Below are 21,486 nucleotides of genomic sequence, written 5' to 3'. Positions count from 1 at the left end.
GAATGTACGGCAAGCAAATTGGCACAAACTGTGCAAAACGCGCCGTCGTATGAACACGCCATTTAAATTAGTAATCGAACTTTTTTCAGTTGTATAGCTTTTTGACAGAGCCCATGCGGGGAGAACTTCCGCTATGTTTACTTCTGGCGCAAACAGCATTGCTGTATTCCGGTCTAAAGGTCGTGGTTGCCGGTGTAATTACAGGCACATTAAGTTTAACCCCTACGGCTCAGGTTGATGAACACTTGGCGTCTCCTTATAGGTCCTTGCATGCCCTATACATTTTTCGTGTCCATACGCGATGGTTTTCAACGTGAAATCATCTATGGACAGGGCATACCCCACCGGTCCGTGCTTAGTCCTTCAATTATTCCTAAAATTTCCTAAAATTCCTTGCGGCATACAGTTCGTCTAATTGATCCACAGCCTTGACTCTTTTTACACAAAACAACGATCGATTACAGACAATGCGCACATTAATTAATTAATTCCAAAAAACGAAAGTCCTTTCGATAAGACGTGGAATAACGTCGGAATAGTTAGGTACAGTGTTTTGTCACGCTCTGACTTATTTTGAGAGACGCTTTGAAGTGTAATCAAACCTAAGACCTAACACATAACAATTTAAACGCTATACCACGTTATTAAATTTAAAATTAGAACATAATTTGCATCGCACTTTCAGCCGCTTATTACTTTTGGTCGTAGTCTAATGTATAAGATATCTACCTATTTAGAGCGTAAAATATTCTTATATAACCGGGCTAATGTTTCAAAGCTTTCATAATTTAACTTGTACATATTTTAATAAGTAATAATATGTTTTAATGAAATTCCGATACTAAGCATTTCTCTTTGTTAGAAACACTTCGGCATAATATAAAGAACAAAACAAAATAAGGAGCTGTCTGGTAGCACTTACTTGCATTGTGAAATAACGACTTAACGATACGTTGATAGATGATGATGCTTCGTGAGTGGAGGCAAGAATTCTCAATTTCCATTTAGAATCTCTGCCATATTTGCGTAATCAGTAGCGCCTTGTCTGATCTTGTCTTTATTAATTCATTAATGATTTTATATTTTTAGTATTGTTTTTTTCTAAACTCGGAGGATGTATGACATACTTATATAAAAAATGTATTATTCCCAGACGCTATAATACTGATAGAAAAGCAAATAATTTATGAATTAGGGACTTTGGCTGAGTGACTTTAAAAATCCTACCGGTTTATATCGGCCACGGTTTGCAGCGAGTTTATCTGTGTACAAGACTGTGGGTTCGATTCCCACAACTAGCAAATGCACGCAAGCTTCGCTTACTTTGGGGTTAGATGGCGATGTGTGTATTATCGTAGTACCTATATGAAGTATTTTTTAAGTATTTTCAGTTATCATAGAAACTTGGATAGATAGAATTATTTTAATGCAATAAAACACAAGTAAACAATACAAAAAACAAAGATATTAGTCGAATATAGTGTCAGGGTGCAAAGACGGCCTTATCACTTAAAGTGATATTTAAAACGCAACCAGCGTAAGAAGCTATCATTTAACCGTACAGTGGATGGTGCACAAAGTAAATATAAAATAAATACACATATAATGTGTATTTCTTATATTAATACTAAATTAATACAAAAAATACACAAATATTTCAAACCATTTCTAATATAAACACATGTTATAATACATAACTTAATTACATAGATAAATAATAATTTTACATATTATTGTATACGCAGGTTGGAGTGACTGTTACTGCCCCATCGAGGAGGCCGGTCACAGCACGAGTGCTGGATGTGTCGGAGAGGCCTGGTGTGTACCGCATCGAGTTCACGCCTGAGGAAGTCGGCACTCACCTGATTGATGTATGTAATTTGAGCAAACATCGTTTTCGTATAAATATACATCCATTTTAGCTACTTATCCGAGACTCAAGTCTTGATACCGGAAAAAGTTGTTGCCAGAATTTTCTACCAGCAGATTTCCACCTAATTAATTCCACCTGATTTTAAATAGACAGTTTTAGTTATCGAGCAATAGAATTTATTAAACAAAAGTAGTTAAGTATAGAGCTATGATACACGCCGCGAGTGAGTTATGTGTTGTCAATCTCTATAGAAAAAATACAAGTAAACCCTACAGCACGGATAGCAAGGGTAAGAGACAATTATATCCGCTAAAAAATTACCTTCTCCCACATCTTTACCAACTCTCAGAGCAATGGCGCACCAATGGAAATCATTTGCTAATAATATATGTGAAATAATAAACGGGGATAAGCCGTGCTTAGCAGGTGGACACGTTAATTATACAGGGATATAATCGGGGGATATAATTTTTGTCTCCTGCCTAGCCCTGCTGGCTATTTTTACCGGGAAACAAACGGTAATTCCGCGAGTAATTCCGCGACTATTTGGCTGCGCCACACATACATACGTCAATATTATTGAGTACTAGCTGTTGCCCGCGACTTCGTCCGCTTTTGTTTTTGTTTTTCGAAAGACATGTGCCTCATAAATGTGGCAGCACTTTATGTATTTAGGATAGCTAAACCTGGTGTAAAATCGTCAAACACTTTCGTCGACTCTTCCGAGAGAATCGAGCTTAATTTCGGGATAAAAAGCTATTCTATATTACTTCTAATACCTTCAGGAATGTGTGTACAAAGTTTCGTGATGATCGGTTTAGCAGTTTGTGCGTGAAAGCGTAACAAACAAACTTACATTCAAATTTATAATATTAGTAGGGATTAGTAGGGATTGTCAATAATATTGTCTGTGTCTGGGATGTATTGAAAAATCGAAGTGTTGATAAAAAAAAAATGTTTATAACATTGGCTGTTTGCGGTCCGCCTTTGAGCGAACGAATAATAGTAGCCAAAAGGGAATCATAATGCCGGAGCACGGTCCGTACTTGCATAGATAGGTAGGTATTGAAGTTAATGAAAGCTATCTTTATCTATACATGCAAAATGGTCCTCGATACATATGCGACCACATGTAGTTATTTATGGCTAAATGCTAATACGTAAAGTCGATAACCTAGAGCTATTATTTTTTTATTTTGTTTAATTTGTATTAATAACGTCGATGCACCACAGGTTAATGGATCTGTTTCCATCAACTTGTAGTGGCTGTGGTGGTACTTTAAATAAATAAATATACTACGACATTACACACATCGCCACCTAGCCCCAAAGTAAGCGTAGCTTGTGTGAGAGTGTGAGAACTAAGATGATTGATGAATATTTTTATGAATAATATACATAAATACTTACAATATACATATAAACACCCAGACACTGAAAAACATTCATGCTCAAAACAAACATTTTCCAGTAGTGGGAATCGAACCCACGGCCTTGGGCTCAGATAGCAGGGTCGCTGCAAACTGCGCCAATCGGCCGTCGAACTTGTAGGACGAAACTTTGTAGGACGACTTCCTTAAATGCCCTGCGAAGTGTCGCTCTGTTTATAGGCGATGGTTTTCCGCCAACCATTAGATGAGCCATATGGCTCATCTAATGGTTGGCGTTGGTAATAGTGGTTTTTTTAAAAAAACCACTATAGTTTACATTGAAGACGACTTGTAATAGTATTTACTGCTGTTAATGTATTTATGATATGTTATAGTATATGTTAGATTATTATTAGTTTTTTATTTTTATATTTAATATATTATATATTATTTTATTTGTGTAATCTAGTTTAAGTATTAGTATGTAGTTATTAGTACGTATTTTTTTTTTAATATGCACAACCTGCTGTATGTTATCCTTTTGTTTTCCATATCCTAAGGTTGCCTGGAAGAGATCACTACAAAGCGATAAGGCCGCCTTGTATACTTCTTCTATCTGTGTTTTCTTTTATTCTTCTTCTGTATTTTTATTTGTGTGCAAATAAAGAGTATAAATAAATATAAATAAATGTCATAGGGATATTGTTTTACTAAGGAGCGGCGTCTTACAATAGCTATGATATAATAAGCTATCATAGCTTTCGCAAGCTGTTGCTTTCTGCGTGTGTCATAGCGAGAACATTCGCGATTTAAAAGGCCAAAAAAATTGAGGTCGATGCATTATTAAACAATTATAAGACTAACTCACATCGACGCCGGTTATATGTAAGTCGGCCCTGACCTTAACAAAAGTACCTACCTACCAGCCTAACACGACTAATAAGAAAGCTCAACCTAAGAACCTATACTGGGTGAAAGTAGGTAGTGTGTCAGATGTCTATGGTGAAAATTTGAATTTTACATTAGCTACCTTACCTACTTACCTAATTCTTTATTTAAATTAAAGTCCTGTCCCAAGATAAACTTTGTGTCAGATTTGGCAATACAAATGGGGACAAAAGTTTGAGCTGTCATTTATTTACGGAAAGCCAGTCCAGTGATATTAATAGGTCAGTACTCCATCTGGTAAAGTTTATTTTGGGACAGGACTTTAACTTAAATAAAATATTAGCTACTTTACCTACTTACCTAATTCTTCATTTAAATTAAAGTCCTGTCTCAAGATATATTTACCAGATAGAGCACTGACCTATTAATATCACTGGAGTGACTGTACTGGCTTTCTCTAAATAAATGACAGCTTAAACTTTTGCCCCATTTGTATTGCCAAATCTGACACACTAATTTCTCTACATCTAATAGGTATTTTAGTGTTTTAGACTTTGAGTCCCTTGGACAAACGATTGAATGAATGAATTAATTAATGAATGATTTATTTATTTCTCCACTTTACTTATAAGTATACGTACAATATAATATTGCTTACGGGCTATTTTGTTACACAGTTATAATGTGGGGACTGATGCTTGAACTAGGTAGAACCTGTATCTCAAGCCACCAGGCCCTTTCCCCAGGATAAAAACTTTCTTGACGTTTCAAAAGTGCTTATAAAGTAGGCCTACTTGAAATAAATGAATTTAAATTTGAAAATATACAAGGATGAATATAATATAGTTTAACTAATGTTATAATTACAGTTATTCTGTAATATTTAAATTTAAGTTAGAGTAACTTTGTGTTCAATATTTTAAATAATGAATTCCTTTATTTTAACAGAAGATTCAAATTATGCAAATATTTTAGATTTATAAGAATGAATAGTAATATATTGAAGACAAACATAAAGCCTGTAAAGTCGTAATAAAAGAGGTCAGTTAGATAGTGTTATAAATACTATTAGAGAGAGACAGAGTTAGTTAGTATTTGAAATACTATTTGATCATATTATATTACCTCCACCTTCACCGCTCGAACTTTATTATCAAAATATGAAAGAGCAATAAATGTCATTTTGGTGAAACATAGGCTAAAGTAGACCTGTAGATGAAGGTTAGCTAACTTTGAAAACTACTAAGCTACTTTGATAACTGTAAATACGTAAATTAATCGTTGAAAAATATATTTACTTGCATTGTACCAGTTTTTGAAGGTCTAAGGCCGAGCCCAGACATCGAGCTTTTAGACTACTACCTCAAGAACTGATTCTTAATCAGTTCTTGAGGTAGTAGTCTAAATACAAGTATAAATCCTGTCAATTCTTTACAGGTATCGATCGGCGAAGATAAATTGGCCGCTGGACCACTAGTCGCCAAAGTTTACGACGCCAGCCTAATAAAAGTCACGGACGTGGGAAACGCCCTTGTCGGACAGCAATGCCAGTTCAGAGGTATGTGTAAAGATTTTAAAAATAATAAATATTAGATATCCAACTGGCTACTATTTACCTATGTAGATCTACTGGTTTAACTTTTCTACTTTTTACAAATACGCCTGATGACCTCTAGAAAATTAATATAAATGATTGATCTATCATCCATTCTTTGATGAATCACAATACCTCATCTAGAAGAAGCACCATCATCTCGCACTGTATTTTAAGAGTTATGCTACTCCAGTTAATTAAAAAAAAAATTACATCATTCTTTTTTAGTATCTATACTAATTAAAAATACCACCGGCGGAAACACGCACTTCTGGACAGTTTTGCGCCGCTCTAGTTGAACTAATCCTTGCAACTCTTTCGACGTAATTTGTCCACATTGTAAAAGGTGTATTGTAACAAGGCTTCTTTTTCCGATGCGTGTCTATCGCCCCTCTAATTTTCACAACAGCTTTGCAAATATAATATAATAAATAATATAATGTAGCCTAATTTTGTGGCGCTAATCGACTCATAACTTTCGTATGAGGCCCAATATCAGCGATCATGTTTCGGAGCCTAAAGTCATATTACTGGCAACCCGCACGTTCCAGAATTTGGTCTTAAGAAACGAAAATATGTCACAAAGTATTCCGTAATATCATAAATACATTAACGTCTCCAAAGTAACTCACCGTTAATCATTGATTCCGATATAAAGCCCAAAATAGATAGTTATCTACTTCCAACAGGCTTTGTCAAGTTTAAACATTTCATTTCAAGTACTTCAATGTGAACAATGTAACCACCAGTGAAATTAAATTTCAACAGGTACATTATTCGAGAAATGTTGTCGAATTTGCATAATGATTGTTCAATTTACAACAACACAATATAGAAGCAATTCAGATACAATCGGCCGCTGGAATAAATATTTGGAGTATGTCGAGTACTGTACCTACATTCCACCTTTGTTGACAGAGATTATACAGTCAGTATAAGCTTTCCCAGTTTTCCTGCCCATCCTTAGGCAAGTTCACCTGCACCTTAAATTATACCCCTTATATTCTTTCTGTATTAAAACTAACATATTCGCTGATTCGTTCGATCGATTTGCCAGTTAGATGTATTCGGGACAAAATGCTACTTTTCACTGCACATTTTTTGTTAATCTTCTTTCAAACCGTGTATGAAAAACTCCCATTGAAACTGAACACGACAACCACTAAATAGAATATTCCGCGCACAAAGCTCGGATTATAAAGCAAAAATGTTGGACAAAGCCTACCCATTACGATTCCCGATATCCAGTTATTTTCACATTTCCGCTCAACGCGCTTTCGTTCTTTTTAACGAACCGTTTTGTTTAATTAAAAATCTATTAAGTTGTTGTTATGAACAGAGTTCAAAAAGGAGGAGTTCTATTTTTTATTTAACCTACAGCTTATTTTTTAACAAATTAATCATGTAATTAGGATCGTATTGTTTTTTGAAAATTAGAGATTGAGGCTATCTTCTATGTTATATTTTGCGTAAATAATAAAACAATTTGATGTTAATTGTTAATGGCGTCCAGTAAATAGATACTATAGCACTATTTTATTTCATTAAAAAAAACTATAAACTAAGGAAACAAAAAAAACCGGGTACTCCCTTCGCTGAATTTAATTGTATTCTTGGTGATCGTTACTTAAAACATTGTTTATATGTTTTATAACAGGTAGAAAATCGCAGCTAAGCTTTCTTACTGTATATAGATATTAGATATAAATAGATAAATCAATGCTATAGGTTCCATAAATATGAAAGTGTCTGCTGCTATATTGGTTACCTATGTTCGGCTCAACAACTACATCAATTCCTATATTTAAGAGTCGGCTGAAGGACTACTACTACCTTTCTTTGAGTGATGGGATTTGAAATTATGCTTTATTATTGTTTGTAAATTATGTATTAAAATCTACTTTTATATATTATGTATATTTTTTATTTATATATTACGTATATTTATTTAGATTATCTATGTACCTATTTGTATCTATGCATTTTGGTATTTATGTCTATATTACCACGCTCTTAACTAACCAAGCACTAACCCGTTCTCTTGCTGTAAGTCCTTTCTATAAAAGTTGTCTGTAAGAGATTGCTTGCAGCAATAAGACCGCCTTTGCATGTCTACTTTGATATACGCGCAATAAAGTGTTTCTTCTTCTTCTTCTTCAATTCCTACTCTGGAAATGGCTTTACTTTTTTCCTGGCAAAAACATCCGGGAATAATTCCAACGGAATTTAGAAACCCTTCGTTACCTATACATAGTTTGTATCTTCAGGACATTGGACAGTTTTTATCCCAGGATGAAGTTAGGGTGAAAGTGTGCAAAAGCTAGTAACTAATATTTATTATATTTGAAAACAACTTTTTTATTAAAAAAACTCCTGATAAAGTTACCTACTTTATCTACTACAAACCTACCTACGTAGGTAGCTAGCTACCTACTCGTATACAATATATTGAATTTTGTTGTCCCTAACTTGTTTCTCATTTAGCTACATAACTGTAAAAATAAAAGCAAACAGTGTTTGTTAATAAATTGAAAACCATGTTTCTCTTTTCAGTGGACGCAAGCGCTGCGGGTGAAGGGCAATTAGAAATTTCAATCAATGAAGGGGAAGTCCCTAATCATGTACAAGTAAGTAGGTACAACGTAAACCTAAGCAAACTTCCGTTAAGTAAACTCTGCAAGTCGCTGCTATTGACAGTGCCTAGACTTGCCTTATTAATACCTCCTGAGAGTAAATTAAGTACGTCTAAGGGACTTGTACGTTAATAGCTAGATTCTAAAGAGCGAAGCGTTATATTATATTTTATTTAGAGTTTATTTATGCATGCTATGCTTATAGAGATGTTCACTTTGGCCTTTTTTATTACAATTATTCTGATGTTTGTAATAAAAAAGTTTCTAAATTAAGTACGTTTTTAAGGAACTTTGGTAAATAGGTAGGTACTATAAAGCGAAAAGTTCAATTACCTATTATTTTGCATGCTGTAGCGAAGTTTGCTTTCACTTTGTTATTACAAATATTCTGATGCAAGAAAAATTTCAATAATATTATAATAAGAACATTACATAGCCTGCCAACGCGCATTATATCAGCGTGATGGTTCTATGCTCTAAAACCCTCATACGTATGAGAGAGAATACATATGCCTAATTGTGGGATATAAAGGACTAAGTATGCTTATACTATGCATATTCTTTTACTTTTAAAAAGGGTTTTTTTTAGGTCGTGGGTGGCGGACGCTGTCTTGTATTTTGGAGACCAGAAACACCAACTCCACATAGAGTGGACATTAAATTCAATGGTGAACCGGTGCCTTCGTCGCCCTTCATTTTCCATGTAGCACCTGCGCAACGTGTGACGATAGACACTTCGCAAGTTGGTAAGGTTTTCCAAAAGTATTCCAAAAAAGTTAATAGAAATTGAGAGGTATTCCAAAAAAGTTAATAGAAAACAAAAGAGCATCTAATTAAATATAACTATGTATATTATATCTCTCTTATTCAATGTAGCGAAAGCTTTCAATAAGTTTTCTCACGACGACTTGACCTATAAGTGTTACCACTTTGACGTGCCATTTAATCTCCTACTTCTGATACGAGCATTAATTTATGAACCGATCGCACATTCCGCTACTGTCCTCCCGTAGACCAATCTCAACAGGAATCCTCCAGGGCTTCTTGCTATAATTTTTTTATACAATTTTCATCACAGTAATATCCCAAAGTTCTTTAAAGTCATAATGCGCAATCCGCAGACACCTCTCTCTCTGCAACCGATAAATTAAAATCACTAATGTCGACTCTACAACCCGCCCAACTGCGTACTGTTCCGTACCATTATCAATAATAACAGCAAAAAAAGTTAGCTTCTTGTATGTATTTATTTTATTTGAATATATTTATTTTTAAAGTTAATAATAGGTATAACCTACATTTCAAGTGGCTTCTTGTTGCCGTTATCAAAATCGAGCAACAAAATCACGTTATTGTATGGGAGCCCCCTTAAATATGTATTCTATTCTGTTTCAGTGGTGTTTTAGTGTTTGTTGTTATAGCAGCGATAAAAAATTAGTTTTTGTGATAATTTTAACCGTCTAACTATCACGGTTTATGAGATAGATTCTGGTGACAGACAGACGAACGGACAGCAGAGTCTTAGTAATAAAGTCCCGCTTTACCCTTTAGATACGGGACCCCAAAACAGCTAAATAGGCAAGTAGTTCAGACCTTGGAGGCGAGCCAGGCCAGACATCATCTTAAATTGTAACGTGGTTGTTTAAATAAAAAAAAAAACATTTAACAACAAATACATTATCTACTAAATAATTATAGTTTGTTTTCTTTGAATGATCAAGATTATGAACCAAATCAAAATTGAAATCTGTTCAGTACGAGGATATAAACTGAAACCCTAACGACGATTCATCTTTCAATTTAATTTAACAGCATTTTTTTGCATTAATACCAGATGTATAAACCTAGATTTCTGATCAAATTTTTCAAACACCGTAGATAATACATATACTTATAAACACTCAGCGTCAGCTGCTAAGTCATCTGTGACAACTGACAGCATCATCTTTTGACATTGACAAATTGACGTTATTTAACCCAAATTCTTGTTAAATTCAAAACAAACAAAATCCAATTAGACTACAATAAAAACTCCCGAAATGCAAGCTTGTAATACTAATTCGATTTGTGTTATTCATAGAACTGATACCGGTTGGCGAGTTGGCATCATGTTCTGTGCGTGTGGAAGGTTCTGGCGGTGGCGAATTGACTGTCACGGTACGGGGACCAAGGGGCGAAGTTCCAGTGCGCCTTACCGGTGAAGCTCTAACGGGCCTAGTAGCCAGCTTCACACCTAAACACGTTGGCCCACACACACTGACAGCGCAATATAACAACCAACCTGTGCCTGTAAGTATAAAAAAAATTGAAAGACCAAAATAAAATTCTAATGTATACTGCAAACTTTCTAAGACGAACTAAAACTGTTTACCAAATCAAAAATATTAAGTAAGCAAGATTCTAGCTTGAATACAAACTACAGTTTAGTAATTCTTTATATTATTTTATTTCAGGGCACACCGTTTGTCTGCAAAGCTTATGACAGTAAACTAGTCAGTGTTACTGGAGGATTGTCTGCTCGCATTGGAGTGCCTGTACAGCTAGCAGTGGACGCAGCTCAAGCGGGAGAAGGAAACCTGGAAATCACAGTTGCAGCAAGGGGACTAAATATACCAACACAAGTTCATCCACAAGTGAGACTAAAGACTATTCATTTAACAACTCTATGAATTTTATTTGTTTAAAAGAATTGTTTTCCTTTGGCAGGTTATTTTCAGTGTGTGAATGATTATAATTCTTAAATGCATTACTATAAGTAAAGTCATTTAAGATGATGAAAGAAGTTTCTCATAGCTCTATTTGTTGCGGGAACACCTGCCATTACTATGGCAGGTGTAATAATGTAAGGACCATTCCATCCTATTCCCCATGTTTACCAATGTCTTGGCAGCATACCCCCCTGAAACCCACCTTTTGTGAACCTAACATATCTCCTTTGGAGAGGTTTGTTAGGTCTTAGGTTATGAAGTGAAAGTGGTGAGTGCATTTCCACCTCACCAAATTCTGGACAGGAAGGATCTTCTACAATTATACATTATTGTTGGTGTTTTTAACAAGCAAAGTCTTGTGGCCTGCTACCAGTGTTATGATGGTTCTGCTCTGTGACATTATTTTTTTTGTCTTCTTGTCAAATGACTTCAGAAACAATTTGTTACATTAATTTTGCTCACTTAGTCTATTTCCTTACTTACTTATAAGCTTAAAACAATATAAATTTCCTTGTTACAACCCATGACGAATTGTGTACTAAGAAACATATACAATTGTACTACAGATTTCCCATGAGATTTAAAAGTTTAATTTTTAAATAATATATACATGTCATTGTTACAGGGAAATGCCAGGTTTACAGTATCATTTACACCAACAGAAGCTTGTGAACATATAGTTAACGTTTCTTTTAACAAGGTAAGAATTCTTTAGAGAGACCATTTTCAAGTATGACAATAAAATTTATTTAACCCTTTCTATTTGCTTAACCACCAAAAATACAGCCGCATTATAAAACTAGTCAAATTTAAAATTTAATCAAAATTTTTTCATGGTTAGTAGCAGGTGCTACTTTGCGGAATTCCATTATGTGCAATGAAAATTAAGCTTTATTTGCTATACTCCGCTAAAACCATGAGAATATGTATGGTGTAAAAGATCTGTTTCATGTGGAGTATATACTGCATCATTGGTGTAGCGGTTACAATGTTCAACTAAAGTTCTGAATTAGGAATTTGGAGCTGTTGAATGCTTCAGTCCTGGTTATTGTCACTGGTGATGATAGTAGTTAAGTTGCCCACGATGCCACGGTGTGTTTATTTTGTAGTTTTAGTTGATTTTTGTGTATTGGAAGAACAGCCCGGCCAATGTGTCAAACCGCAGAAGCAGGGCTGTTCTTTTGCAAAAGTTGTATCTTACGAAACTATTAACTATAAGCATATAAAATAAGATTATGTAAGAAAAGTAAATTACTCATTGGAGCAACATGGTGAGTCTATGCTCTTAAACCATCTCTCCTATGAGAGAGGCGGCCTGTGCCAAGCAGTGAGATGTTAACAGGCTGCGGATAATAATGATGATAAAGATTGAAGTTAATATTACTTACTTGGGCGGTATACCAGATTCTCCTGCTTTTCGCGGAGTATAGCAAATTAAGCGTAATTTAACATTGCAAAATCTATTCATTGACCATGCTGTAAAAACAAAGCAAACAGACACCTATTTTTGCATTTATAGCATAAATTATGCAAAGTAGGCTTGCACTTGACTACAGATATTTTTGATAGAAATAAAGACTTTGCATTCAAGTAATATGAGACATGGAATCCGAATGTATGTTTGTTTCTATTTAACAGATGCGTGTACCAGGATGTCCTTTAATAATAGATGTATCTGAGGGTGGTGGAATTGGTGCAAGAGTCACTTTGCCAGGACCTGTTCCACTACATCAACCTGCCTCGCTCACATTACATCATTCAGCTGCCACTCTTGACCAGATTGAGGTTAATGTTGAAGGTAAGACATAAAATATTTCGCTTCACATTCAGTATTAAGGTAGCAGCATAATTTCTTAGGAGCTGCCTGTATCTATTATGAATCTGTTTTCCGGGGTAGTAGTCACTACAAACATACATACTTGACGTTTCTAAAGTTATAAATTAGGTCTACTAGTAGAGCTAGAGCTTTTACCAGTGTTGCTTTTCTTCTGAAGTGACAGGTTTTGAATTTTAATTTTATTTAGAAACTAACACTTGTAGTCACTTTATCTAGCAATGTCATGGTGTTTTGCTTGCAGTTGTAAAAAAAATATGAATTAATAGTAGTAGAAGTCATTTTTTCATACATATTTTGGTTCTTTTACAGGCTGGCATAAAAGACAGAATAGATAATGATATTGAACAATGACACGAAAATGGGTCAAAATCAATTACTTTATTTAAGGCAAGAAGTTTTGAAGGAATGACTGAATAGTTGAAAACGTAGTTAGGATGTATAAAAACATAAAAAAAAAAAAAAAATACAAAAAAATCGCTTTGCAATATTAACCAACACCATATAACTCATGCTTTTTTATTTATCATTGTATATTTCTTGTATAACTAAATATCAATTTATTTTACAATAGAATTTATTACTAACTTAGGCTAAGATCTTTACCGCTCACAATACCAAAAGAAAATACTAACTTAATTTTAGATGTATATAGGTTTTAAATAAAAACTTTAATTATTTAGGCATCTTTAACATACATTTATATTCGTTTATAAAGCTCATCCGCTTCGCCCTAACTCCTAACAACCAACAATAAAGAAGTTTTTAAATGCAAGAAAATGATAAGTCTAGAATAAAAAATGCCACTCTGAGAAAGTAAAACATACGAGAGATAAATAGAATAAATAGATAGAGATAAAAGAGAAAGAAAGCGTAAGAGTTGGAGTAAGGGCGTAGCGGTGAGTTCAGAGATCGTGGGGCGTAGGTCCCAATGGAGCGTCGGTGCCGGCGGCAGTAGCGGCCGCGGGTGCGGGCACTTTTCGAGCAGAGTTCGTGCCGCGAGCCGTAGGCGAGCATCGATTGAACGTGCTTGTGGACTCCGTACCCATACCTGCCAGCCCATTTCATTTGAAAGTAAGTTTAAAATAAAAACTTAACACATCCTGCTGTAGCTTATAGTTAAGATTAATTTTGATGCCTTTTCCTCATTTTTGAGATGTTTAACAGTTTATTCTTTCGTCGCAATATGAACGTATTTAATGCTTCGCTTAAGCGTTTCGAGAAATAACCGGCGCTTGATATATTGATTTTTTTAGGTATACGACGTAACCGCCATTCGAGTCAAAGATGTTGCTCACGGCACGGTCGGAAAACCAGTAACTTTTCTAGGTGAGTTATAATAATTTTTATATAAGATTGTAGATAGTTTTACATCCTACTATCGTGATGTCAAAGTTACATAACCTGTCTTCTCGTTTCGCTAGTGGAAACAATGGCAGCGGGGCCTGGCAACTTGGAAGTGACTGTCAACGGTGGACGCGTACCAACCGCTGCAGCGGCTCAAGGTGCTCATACATACGCCATCAGCTTCACGCCAAGAGATCCACGGCCGCATACTGTTGAGCTGCGATTCAATGGAGACCACGTGCCCGGTAAATCTTTTTGAATAAATTTTTTGGTTCCTTAAGAAACGTGTCCATTGTACTCAGAAAGTAGTTGACGGATTAATTTGAATCGTTCACAAACGTCGCATTTCCATATAAGATATCTAAGTTCCCGCAAAAAAATAGAAATTTTGGGCGTTTCAAACATCAGAGTTCAGACTAAGAAAAAGCGCCGCCGGGTGTAAATCATTACTTATAAGCCCTCAAACTAAGGACTAAACCTTTCTTATACAGCTTCCGAAAGACCTCAGTTATGTACAGGCGCTAGTTTCTACCTCCCGTATTCTGTATTACTTTGTAATTCTAAAATATAATTACATCCTCTCTTTTATGAGCTAGGATGTGGGTCAGAATGGGTGTTTATGGTGAATAGCAAATTTCAGCTATAATCAATAGCAAAAACGAAACCCAAAAACCGCACAGTGTTAACCGTCGATTCAAGTGGTTTTTGTATCGTTATCTAGAATCACTTCAGGTGAATTGTCTTTCAGGTAGTCCATTTGTATGCCACGTGTCTGCGCCTGCGCGAGTCATAGGAGCGGGATCCGGGGAATCCCCGGATAAGGTGTCTGTTGGAGATGCGTACACATTCAGCGTAGATTCACCCACTTCTCCTCATGTTGAAGTTTTAGGCCCAGCTAGGAGACCAGTTCCTGTACAGGTAAATCTAAATTAAAATATCCTTAACTTGAATTCATGTAGAAAGGATGAACTGCCAGATCATACTAATTTAAATTGTAAGACCTAATGATGAGAACTAAATGCCAAGCTAGTTCCTAACACGTCTTGGACGACCACGTGGGTATTATTTATGAAGTAAATTTTATTATGTATTTGTTCATGTATTTTGGGTTTATCGACTCAACTAATCATACAAAGACACATTGTTCACTTCCGCAACGTATGAAAGTCAAACTTAAAGCTGTTGTTGATGTAAAAGGAAATCATATTCCTTTTAATTGGCTACTTCTATGAACAAGCTAAAACAAGAAAAAAAGGCCATTGAATTGTTATTTTCGTAGGTATCTGCTGAAGAAACCGTAGGCGAAAATGAACCAAGCAAAAGATACACAATCTCTTTTGTTCCGGTAGATGTCGGAGATCACAGCATTGAGGTATTTCTAGTGCTTAAGTTCTTACCATTTCTTAAATTTCAGTTTTTCTGTTTATTATTGCGATAATCTTTTACACAGTAGTACAAACAAAATCCCCTTTGGATAGAAGCAGGCGTTACTTTTAATTTGCTATACTCCGCGAATTGTTAACAATTATTCATTGTAAAATCAACATCTCCTGAGAATGCTCCGGTTTCGGAACGAAACGCGCGTAGAAGGTACATTGCCGAAGATCTGTTTGGTGTGGAGTATAAGGATTGAAGAAATTATAAATTACACCATACAGATTCTCCTACTTTTCGCGGAGTATAGCAAATTAAGCTTAATTTTCATAAATTCCCTTTTGCTTGTATGATATTTGAAGGGTTTATAAGAAAATTACTGTGTCATAGGTACGGGCTGGAGCAATGGGTGGTCATGTGGAAGGCAGTCCGTTCTTAGTGAAAGCCTACAGTGCATCTCGGGTATCGGTAACTGATATCTCTCCCGGAGTCGTCGGTAGACCTGTGGCCTTTACTATCAATGCCTCTCACGCCGGTAAATTTTCACTCTAATAACCTGTCTTTTTGTATTTCAATTAAAAAATGAACTGGATAATAGATAAGGTAGACGGATGGATTGACGGCACCGTACAAAATCAAACCGAAATTGTCCGGTTTTAGTTATCTGTTTTAATAAGTATGTACGGTATCTCGGATTATATGGTACGATTGCTTGTTGTTTTTTCGTGAACTTACTTTTATTTAACACTTTTGGACGTCTGACGACAGTACGTACTATTATGATCAAAACTATATGTTATAATATTGTTGGGATTTTTAATTAATGTAAAATTTTGGTTTCTAGGCGCCGGAAACTTAGAAATAATCGTGGCTGTGAACGGCAGAAATGTACCTAATTATGTACAGAGCGAAGGAAATGCTAGATTTAAGGTATTTATTTTTGATTTTGGACATAACCTTATGAGTCGGCTCATTTCGTGTTGTTAAAGGCAACTTTTGTTCATAGGTTAACTTCAAACCAACGGAAGCAGCTCCTCACACGTTGTCAGTTCGGTTCAATGGTCACGCTGTACCAGGTTCTCCATTTACATGTATAGTGTCCGCTCCAGCGGCCGCAGCGGATGCAAGAGCCGCTGGACCTGGCTTAAGTTCAGCTCCAAGAGGAGAACCGGCTGAGATTCACCTCACTGGCTTTCATAGTAAGTAACGTGCGAGAGTATTTCCATGAGCATGCGCAACTCGAAGCGAGTTCTAAGCAACTATTTCAGTACTATTTCAGTAAATGCGCTCATCTGCATTTCAAATTTCCCGTTTGTTTTTCTGGAGTAAAAAGTAACCTATGTCACTCTCTAACCAACTATTCTTTCGCATTTATAACTATATATTTATATATTATAACTATTCTTTCGCATTTATAATATTAAGTAAGGATGACCTGCCACATGTTAGAATGTATTTATAAGTTGCGACGAAGCAACACAGCGCACTTATGAGGCGTAGCCTTTATTATAACTTTTATATTGAACTTTATAGTCTTTTTAAATTATACGCTGAATAAATAACGTACGACTGCCATCTGTAAATGTTAGTTTTAAACATCAAAGATAACAATCATTAAAGACAATACTTCTGTGTATTGTAGCTGGTGAACCCACAATATTCGTCACTGGCCCCGGTGGTAGTAGCGTCCGCACACGAGTGACACCAACAGGGGACGGTCGGTACACCGGATCTTACACACCCGAAGCAGTTGGAAGGCATAGTGTTCAAGTGCAATGTGCTGGGCGACCCGTACCGGGTTCCCCGTTCACTTGTAACGTGTACGACGTGCGACGTGTCAGAGTTACGGGACTTGGAGCTGGCGGTGAGTGCTTGAACTTTGACAGGTTAAACAATATTTAAACTAATAACCAGACTGGAATTAGCATCAACATTTCTTTAAAAAAAAGTCATTATATAAAATCAAAAGCCTGATATGATTCCAGTCATCATAGCGTGACGCTACCTAAGAGTTATAAAGTCCAGCTGATTTACATTTTTTTAAGAAGGTATATCAAAAAAAAGGTAAGTTCTTCAGTTTAAGATAGTGCATTTTACATACAACAATTTACCCTAAATCAAGTTTTCCAGGCCTTCTCATGATGTTTCAAAAATAATTTGACTAATTTGGTGTTCGCCAAGGCATAATCCTGGCTCTAAATTTATTTTCTACATACATCATACATATTATGCTTGCATTATGTTGCAGTTTAATACAAAATTTAATTACTGTTTTAAAACCAAATAAACGAATGACGGAAACAACAGTTTACCGTTTCAATCAATTTCTGCTGCCTTATGAACACAGCAAATAATTATACTCTTTTATTTATAGAACTTGAAGGCACGCTAGAAGGTCTGAGTCTAGATGAAAGTGCTGACGAAGAGCGTGGAGTAGAAGTTGGCAAGCCGGTTACATTTAGCGTAGATGCAGCAGGCGCTGGCGAGGGAACTCTAGAACTAGTGGTTTCAACACCTTCAACTACAGTTAAAGCCGAAGTAAATAATTGTAATTTAACAATAAATTAAAAAAATCAATTTTTTGAAAACACTGATCAATATTTCTTTTATTATTTATATTTAATGATACGATTTCACAATATCTGAAAAATGGTAAACAATAAAAACGTACGTTGATGCGCAAATTATAGCAAGTTGTTTCGTTTAATGTATTAATAGTGTTCTGTGTTTGTGACTCTTGTAAAATGTGACTTAAATGATACGTTAAATGTTTTTGTTTCAACTAAGGTATTCGAAATTCTCAATATTGTTAATTTTCAATACTTTTAGGTAGTCGCAGTTGCACGGGGTCTGTACGACGTGACATTCGTCCCGGTGTCACGCGAGCCACATCGCGTGTCCGTCACTTTCAATGAGCAACCCGTACCCGGCAGTCCCTTCGTGTGTCGAGTTAGCGAACCGCACACTTACGTACAAATAGGTAATTTAAACTAACAGGTTTTACGAAATTTAAGACACAATAAAGGAATTGTTAGGAGCTTCATAATTGAACAATATTGGAAGAAAAACTTTCATAGTCTTGTTTTAAATACATTATTAATTTAAGCGGGTCTGTGCTTTAACAAGCTTGCACTCTTATTGCTAGATCATAATGACTCATTGACTGTTGTTAAAATCAAATCACAAGAATGCAAGCAATCCAAATCATCGTTATAAATGACGGCCGATTGGCGCAGTAGCCAGCGACCCTGCTTTCCGAGTCCAAGGCCGTGGGTTCGATTCCCACAACTGGAAAATGTTTGTGTGATAAACAGGAATGTTTTTCAGTGTCTGGGTGATTAATAGTATATTATAATTATTTACGTGTATTATATATATAAAGATATCCATCAGCTATCTTAGTACCCATAACACAAGCTACGCTTACTTTGGGGCTAGATGGCGATGTGTGTATTCTCGTAGTAAAAAAAAATTAAGTATTGTAGCATCAATCTTATTAGCTATTTCCTTAACTTTTGCTAAAGGAGGTGTAGCCGCAATAGAAGTGGATGAAAGTCTATCCGATGTGGAAGTATTGTCACCCAGCGGCAGTCGTATATCCGAAGCCAACTTGGAAGACAACGGTCTACTTACGTTTCCTGCTAACCGAGTTGGGCGTTACCTTGTAAAGAGCCCTAGAGGACCTATCGCCGAAGTTGAAGGACTTGATGCTTCAGCAGTTAAAGTACTGTCCATTGGAGACGCGGTGGCGCACAGACCTGCTATACTCACTGGTAAGTTCACTAATCTTATAGCGTGAAACGTCTACTCTCAAGTAAAAGTACTTCATTCAATTTTATTAGAGTGCAAAAATTATGGTACGAATAGTTGATGGTAATGGCTAAATTTTGGCTAAATGTACAAAACGTGGAACATTTGGCCAAAATTTAAGGGCCACCAATGTCACTGGACCATCGTGGTGGACTACGAATTACCTAATCTCTTCTCATTGTACTAGTGTAATAATGAAGTACCAAACGTTTTGGTTTTTATTTAATTGACGTGTTTGATTTACAGCAGTTTATTGTTAGTATCAACTATCAGCTCACTTCATGCTGATTTCGATACATTAAAAATCCGCAAAAATATTAGGACATCCATAATTCTCGTTTTTATTTATAAATGTTACTTGAATAAATAATAATATCGTCGCCCTTGCCTAAAGTAAATGGTAGAAAATTTGCGAACGGATCGGTTAGCCTACTCTGAAGCATGACGTTCGCGATATTATTATAGTAGAGTGACTACAAACAGACAGACTTGACTTATACTTTACTTGAAATAAATTTATTTTGTTTTTTCTGGGCATTATACCATAGGCAAACACCACAGATTACAACTCACTTTCTAAAAATTGTATCGCAACCACTCGGGATATACTTCGGTACATGCAACTTATAGAGCTCGTACCTACTGTACATTATATTTGAAATGTAATAGACAGACAGATTCCAATCATGCATATTTCCTGCAGTGAGTACGGCAGGAGCAGGTGCTGGTAGACTGTCAGCTCGAGTTTGGTGTGGCGGAGCAGCCGTTGCCCATTCAGTGAGAAGACGAGGCGGAGCAAGGATGGAGCTAGTATGGCATCCTTCCCGTGCCGCGACCCACCGACTAGCCTTATTGTGGAGTGGCGTTCCAATTTCAAAAGAACCCTTAGTTGTTGATGTTCTACCGGCACATCATGGTCAAGAGGTTAGTGCGAGAACTATCAGATTTCGTCGCTTAGCTAACAAGTCAAATTACCAAAGTTTCCACACATATAAATACTTTTGCCATTTTATGCAAACAATTAAATCACGAAAACCTTTTTTTTAACAATTTGCACCGATTTTTGCATAAAATTATGACAGATGTTCATTTTATTTGCGCGATATTGTGAAATAAAATGTAATTAGAACTGTTTTAAATAAGTACATGTTATTAAGAACAACAATGAGAACGCAAATAACCAATGGAAAAAGTTGTCTCTGCATACCTACCTTTACTAAGTTTTACTTTTTTTGCACAGTTGAATTAAGATAAAAGACCATAAAATTTGTACAGAATTGTCAAATCTGGTTTTTACCCTGACTTTTCTTTTCAGGTAGCAGCATCAGGTTTAGGTCTTTACCAGGCTCAAGTGAGCAAAGTAGCGTCATTCAGTATCGACACATTAGGTCGCCCAGCTAGGGAATTCGACGTTGTTGTCTCTGGTCCGGGGTCTCGAGCTTTACCCGTCAGATGCTATCAGACCAAATCTGGATTATTACAAGCCGAGTTTGCCATCAATGAAGTTGGACAAAGCACCATAGGTAAATTCTGAGCTAAATATAAATTTATTGTATATTATTTTGTGCTTAAAATCTGTACATAATATTTTTTTAAATTCTTGCCTTTTTTTACATTCTTAGTCCGTCTTCAGGATGCAATTTATCTCTGTACTAAATAACGTTAAAATTGGTTCAAGTTTGTTATGATTGAGCCAAACATAGCTAACATACACTGCAAAACAAATCTCGTAGGAACCCTTATTTTTCTCGAGATATTTAAGTTTTTTTTTTATTCTTATATTTAAAGTATTATTTTTCCGTCTCCGCGATGCAAGTTATCTCTTTGGCAAAATGCATTAAGATCGGTGCAGCGGTGACAAAGAACCAAAAAACAGACACATTTTCACATTTATAATATTAGTATGTTTTTTTTACTTTTACAGAAGTACTACATCTATCAAAACCTGTCACTGGAAGTCCATTCACGTGTGAATCTTTTGACCCCCATAAAGTTATATTATCAGGCTTACCAACTGGGAATATTATCGTGCAAACACCTATAAATTTTACAGGT

The 21,486-nt window shown here is 35.7% G+C and overlaps 1 protein-coding gene across 3 annotated transcripts in view; it reads left to right on the top strand.

Moving 5' to 3' along the window:
- LOC120637660 (filamin-A) overlaps positions 1-21,486 on the top strand; it is a 123,780-nt gene that overhangs the window by 92,142 nt on the left and 10,152 nt on the right. For all 3 annotated transcript variants that reach the window (XM_039909587.1, XM_039909585.1, XM_039909586.1), the window contains exons 22-44: positions 1,746-1,871; positions 5,569-5,689; positions 8,279-8,352; positions 8,948-9,104; positions 10,439-10,647; positions 10,812-10,991; positions 11,692-11,766; positions 12,705-12,864; positions 13,826-13,974; positions 14,157-14,229; positions 14,325-14,492; positions 14,996-15,165; positions 15,527-15,619; positions 16,012-16,156; positions 16,466-16,551; positions 16,628-16,820; positions 17,264-17,485; positions 17,996-18,159; positions 18,451-18,601; positions 19,146-19,394; positions 20,135-20,355; positions 20,747-20,954; positions 21,356-21,484. In XM_039909587.1, coding sequence (XP_039765521.1) covers positions 1,746-1,871; positions 5,569-5,689; positions 8,279-8,352; positions 8,948-9,104; positions 10,439-10,647; positions 10,812-10,991; positions 11,692-11,766; positions 12,705-12,864; positions 13,826-13,974; positions 14,157-14,229; positions 14,325-14,492; positions 14,996-15,165; positions 15,527-15,619; positions 16,012-16,156; positions 16,466-16,551; positions 16,628-16,820; positions 17,264-17,485; positions 17,996-18,159; positions 18,451-18,601; positions 19,146-19,394; positions 20,135-20,355; positions 20,747-20,954; positions 21,356-21,484 — 3,523 coding nt within the window. The remainder of the gene's footprint in view (positions 1-1,745; positions 1,872-5,568; positions 5,690-8,278; positions 8,353-8,947; positions 9,105-10,438; positions 10,648-10,811; positions 10,992-11,691; positions 11,767-12,704; positions 12,865-13,825; positions 13,975-14,156; positions 14,230-14,324; positions 14,493-14,995; positions 15,166-15,526; positions 15,620-16,011; positions 16,157-16,465; positions 16,552-16,627; positions 16,821-17,263; positions 17,486-17,995; positions 18,160-18,450; positions 18,602-19,145; positions 19,395-20,134; positions 20,356-20,746; positions 20,955-21,355; positions 21,485-21,486) is intronic.

The sequence above is a fragment of the Pararge aegeria genome, chromosome 4, assembly GCF_905163445.1.
Source record: "Pararge aegeria chromosome 4, ilParAegt1.1, whole genome shotgun sequence".
NCBI classification, from domain to species: domain Eukaryota; kingdom Metazoa; phylum Arthropoda; class Insecta; order Lepidoptera; family Nymphalidae; genus Pararge; species Pararge aegeria.
Note: the sequence above shows the minus strand (reverse complement) of the source record. Positions and strands in the feature narration are given on the sequence as shown.